Source organism: Natator depressus, chromosome 1 (genome assembly GCF_965152275.1).
Source record: "Natator depressus isolate rNatDep1 chromosome 1, rNatDep2.hap1, whole genome shotgun sequence".
NCBI lineage: Eukaryota > Metazoa > Chordata > Testudines > Cheloniidae > Natator > Natator depressus.
In genome coordinates, this window is record NC_134234.1 from 6731017 (window position 1) to 6736523 (window position 5507).

The 5507-nt window shown below is 48.0% G+C and overlaps 1 protein-coding gene across 1 annotated transcript; it reads right to left on the reverse strand.

Moving 5' to 3' along the window:
- Positions 1–3847: 3847 nt before the first annotated feature.
- LOC141980618 (olfactory receptor 51G2-like) lies at positions 3848–4816 on the reverse strand. Its single transcript, XM_074942009.1, has one exon. The coding sequence runs from the start codon at positions 4781–4783 to the stop codon at positions 3848–3850; it is 936 nt and encodes a 311-aa protein (XP_074798110.1). The 5' UTR covers positions 4784–4816.
- Positions 4817–5507: the final 691 nt, after the last annotated feature.

Consider the following 5507-nt stretch of genomic DNA (forward strand, 5'->3'; position numbering starts at 1 on the left):
ACCACTGCAAGCTAAGTTAGACAGGCTTTGCTCTGGAGATAGAGGAACAGAACTGGACCAACTTACATTCTTTTGGGAAGCAAAGGAGCTCTTGGGACCCAGCCTAGTTTCCCTGTGTCTCTGGGAGCCTCTTCCCATCTGTTTGCCCCTTTCTTGTGGAAAGAGCCTTCGCTGAAACTTGTGTGAGCCTGGGCCCAGGCACCATAGTGCTCAGCTGTGTCTGTGTTTCAGGATAAGAAGCCTCTTATAGACAAATGTCGGAGGTGTTGCTCGTTGGAACCCTGAGATAGCCCTGTGTGACAGACTTCTCCCTCCTCTAGGGTGCCACCTGATGTATTGGGGTATCACTGAGCCCACCTGTTCCACCAGCCTGGGCTCTCTTACACTGTCCTGCTGAGCCAGGCCCTCAAGCCTCCTCCAGCACACACACACAGGTAGGGACACATCCAGCTGCAGAAAGCCACAGACACTAAAATCAGCTCTGCATAGGAAGACTCAGCTCAGGAATTGCCCAGCACTCAAATACACACCCCATCAGGAGTGTAACCCAAAATTGTATTGTCCTGAGCTGCACAGAGAACTGTACAGCACCCCCTCCCTGAATGTGGAGGAGTATACGCACAGCTCCCCTTGTCCGTTATGAATTCCACAACCTGGGTTTTAGAATAAACAAAAACAAGTTTCTTAACTACAGAAAGAAAGATTTAAGTGATTATAAGGGACAGCAATCAGATCAAATCGGATTACTGAGCAAATAAAACAAACACCCAAACTAAGCTTAATGCACTAAAGAAACGGGTGACAAGTAGCAAGTAGTCATTTCTATCCCTACATTTTGTTTTAAGCAGGTTGCAGAGTTTCTTGCTTGCAGCGTAGAACTCCAGGTATTTCTTTCACAGGCCAGACACCTTCTAGCCTGGGTCCAGTCCTTTCTTCCCTAGATCAGTCTTAGGTGTTTTAAGCAGTCATCCTGGGTGGGGATTCTGTGAAGAACCGACCCTGATTAACTCAATTCTATGCCTTAAATAAGATTTACGCAGGACAGGAATCTTTTGTTTCCCAGTTTGATCCTCACCCCTTATTTTTGGAAAAATACTAGCAGGCCAAGATGGGGTCCAGTACCAGGTGATATGATCACATGAAGCTGCAGTGCCAGAACAGCATCCCAGGAAGCTTCTCAGGAAGGTGGGATATTAGCATGTTCAAACTCCTATTATTCTCCCTAATGACCCATCAGGCTGATTGCTTAATATGTGATGGGTGTTCTCCAGGTGTAAACACAGCTGTAATTGTTACATAGTCAATATTCCTGACTTCAGAGACAGGAATGATACGTGCATACAAATAGGATAATCATATTCAGTAAATCATAACCTTTCCAATGATACCTTACATGATTCACCTTGCATAAAATACATCCTAGATATGCTATAATCATCTCATAACAATATTTCTATGAAAAATTTGGGAAGTAGTGTCACACCTTGATCTTAGGGTCTCATGTGGCTCCCTTGTGAGAGAATCTTAGCACACTGAATGTATATATCTTCTCACCAACGCTGTAAGGAGGGGCAGGGTTATTACCCACCTGTGCAAAAGGAACAGGAGGACTCATGGCACCTTAGAGACTAACAAATTTATTAGAGCATAAGCTTTTGTGGGCTAGAACCCACTTCATCGGATGCATAGAATGGAACATATAGTAAGAAGATATATACACATACAGAGAAGGTGAAGTTGCCATACAAACTGTAAGAGGCTAATTAATTAAGATGAGCTATTATCAGCAGGAGAAAAAAAAAAACTTTTGTGGTGATAATCAAGATGGCTCATTTAGACAGTTGACAAGAAGGTGTGAGGATACTTGACATGGGGAAATAGATTCAATATAGAGGCTCAGAGACAGCCAATGGCCCACGGTCTCCTAGGGGAAGGGAATCAAACCCAGCTCTGTTGAGTCCCAGAGCAATGCACAGACCACAGGCAGCGTTCCAGCCATCTGAGCGGTGACAGGCCCGGCTGGACTCAGCGAGCAGGGAGGGCCAGGAGCCAGTTACAGGGGTTTGATTCACTGGCCTGTTGTCCCACTGCCTCAGCAGAGTTTAGAGCAGCCTGGGGGCTGGGCTTACTTCTGCCCAGTGGTAACGGCTTCCAAGAGCACATCCCACTCTGTCCAAGTCCCTGCAAACAGGGGCCACCCCAGAGTGATTCCTTGTGATCTGAGGTAGCCGTGTAGGTGCCCTGTGCTTCCCTCTAAGGTCCTTGCAATAACTGAGTCTCAGCATGGGATACTTAAAACAAGAGCCCCCTTTGTGGGGTCGCATTTATTCAGTCTTCTCCAAAACACAAGGTCTCCTAACCCTCAGCCCCACCTTCCTCCTTTACTCAAGAGCTACCCACCACGCTGCTGGCTGGGGTCAGCATTGATTCACTTGCCGCACCCGCTGCCCATTCTCTTCCCCTGATACCCTGCCCCCATCACTTCCTACCTGGACCTTTCCCCTGCTCCTCCACTACCCCTGAGGTTTTTTCCTCCTGGCCAGGCCAGAACTGGGCTGTGGTAAGAGCTGCCCTGAGAGCCCAGGCCTCTGTTTGGAGCCTCAAACTCTACAACTTCCCTAAGGGGGTGCATCTGGGGGTGAGGGGGTGAGGGCGGAGTCACAGGCTGGGGGCTGCTCTCGGGCCCCCCAGCCACTAGCCCAGGGCAAGAGGAGGGTCTGGGGCTCCTCACAGTGGCTCTGGATCCCTGGGCAGCTCTTAGGGCAGCTGGTCTCTGGCCTTGGCCTGGAAAGGGGGAAGAGCCTCAGGTAAAGAGGAGGAGCAGAAGGTGTGGTTTGGAGGAAGGGATTGGGCAGAGGTAGGTGCCTCAGGGGAAGAAGAGGAGCAGGAGCAGGGTCAATGCAGGATGTGGCTCCTGCGTATATTCTGCTTTTGCTTTTTGAAGCGGTGGTCACCCTGCACCAAATGGGCTGATCTGGGATAGGAGCTCACTGTGCCTCGGTGGGGGGGGGGGGGGTTGAGGACTGTTTCCACCCTGCAGCAGGGCAAAAGAAGGGGAAGAGTAGGAGGGAATTTGGTCCTGACTCTCTTGCCAGGACTCCTGTGTGTCAGACCCTTGCTCACATGCTCTGCCCTGCCTACGTGAGTAGTGAGTTCAGCAGATGTGTTGTGTGCAGAGCCACCAACAGGGGTGGGTAGGGGGCTATGTGAATGGCTTCTCCTGCGGTGCTGGCGTTAGTCATGTCTCTGACATGACTCAGTCATTAGGACTTGGCTAAGGGGGTAGGGGAAGGGTGGGTGTCCCTACCCCTTGAATAACTCCTGGTGACAGCTGGTGCAGCACCCGTGGATCACTCAGCACCCAGAATGCTCAGGAAGAGGCAGGACTGAAACTGAAAAACAGCTCGGCACTTTTTTTTTTGTGGCCCCTGGATGTTTAACCAGAGACGGGCCAGTGATGGGCCAGTTAAAATGCGAAACAACATCCACATCCCGTCTCTTTATTGACTGTATTGAGAGGAATTCTGAGGTTGGACCAGCTGCCAATACAGCTCTTTATGGGCCAACACTCCACCATTCCCCTGGCTCTCCAGGAACATAGTCCTTTTGTAATTGCTGCTGCCCGCCTTGGCCACCCTTCCCCAAGTGCACTAGCCTCCCTCACCAAGAGACAGGAACAGCCCCTATTCCATTATTGCAGGCCTTAGATCCTGCTTGAGCCTCTCTCTACAGAGTGGAGATCAATAGCTTATGTCATCTCGGATGTAAGCGTCCAGGATGGAATAAGTGGCCCCTGGTTTTCATCTCCCATGTAACCAGTGATGGAACCAGGTGATGAACTGACCCATCACTTGACAAACACCTTGATTATCCGCTCGCGAAGGTGTTTGCTTTTCACACTATACACAATTGGATTCATCAGAGGTGGGACCAGCAGATAGACATAGCCCAGGAGAATCTGAAGTAATGGAGGAGAAGCCTTCCCAAATCTGTGTAACACAGATAAGCCGATCTCTGGTGTGTAAAAGAGCACAACGGCACAGAGGTGGGACACACATGTGTTCAGGGCCCTGAGCCACTCTGTGGGGGACGCAACTTTCAGCACTGTTTTGAGGATCATCACATAAGAGAGGAAGATGAGCAGCGAGTCCAACCCCACCATTAAGAGTGTAATAAACAAGCCATAGATGCTGTTGACTGTGATATCTGAACAAGCCAGCTTCATGACCTCCTGGTGCAGGCAGTAGGAATGGGAGAGGATATTGGCTTGACAGTATCGGAACCGCTTCAAGAGAAAGGGGAATGGGAATGTTAGGACAAATCCTCTTAACACAAACAACAGTCCCATCTTGGCTATTCTCGGAAGAGTTAAGACGGAAGCATATCTCAGTGGGTTAGAGATCGCAACAAAGCGGTCAAAGGCCATCAACAAGAGAATGGAGGATTCAATGAATGACAGAGAGTGGATGAAGAACAGCTGGGCAAAACAGGCATCAAGGCTGATCTCTCTAGAGTTAAACAAGTATATACCCAGTATCGTCGGTATGGTGGTTATCGATAAGCCAAGGTCTGTGACAGCCAACATGGAAAGGAAAATGTACATGGGCTCATGGAGGCTTTGATCTGTTTTTATAATGAACAGAATGACTGAATTTCCTACTATTGAAATAACATACACTAAGCAGAAGGGGATAGAGATCCAGAGATGTATGTCTTCCTGCCCAGGTAGTCCGGTCAGAAGGAACACTGCAGCATTCAATTCCGTGTCATTGACAGCTGACATAATGTACTATGCAGTTCCCAGGAGTTCTGAACTTTCCTTCCTAAAAGGAAAAAGAACAGCAGACTAATTGATATTTAATTACACATTTTTTCTGCTCTGAGTGCAAATCTAGAGACTCCCAGGAGTTCAAGGAAGATCAGCAAAAACATAGCCTTGGGTTTACACTACCAATAGGAAGACAGGCACTGCCAGACTGGATCAGACCTGTGGTCCATATAGCCCAGTGTAAAGTTTCCTTCCCCACTCTGAACTCTAGGGTATAGATGTGGGGGCCTTCATGAAAGATCCCCTAAGCTTATTTTTACCAGCTTAGGTTAAAACTTCCCCAAGGTACAAACTATTTTACCTTTTGCCCCTGGACTTTATTGCTGCCACCACCAAGCGTCTAACAAATATAACTGGGAAAGAGTCCACTTGGAAAAGTCTTTCCCCCCAAAATCCTCCCAAGTCCCCCTTTCCTGGGGAAGGCTTGATATAAATCATCACCAATTTGCATGGTTGAACACAGACCCAAACCCTTGGATCTTAAGAACAATGAAAAAGCAAGCAGGTTCTTAAAGGAAGAATTTTAATTGAAGAAAAAGTAAAAGAATCACCTCTGTAAAATCAGGATGGTAAATACCTTACAGGGTAATCAGATTCAAAACATAGAGAATCCCTCTAGGCAAAACCTTAAGTTACAAAAAGACACAAAAACAGGAAAATACATTCCATCCAGCACAGC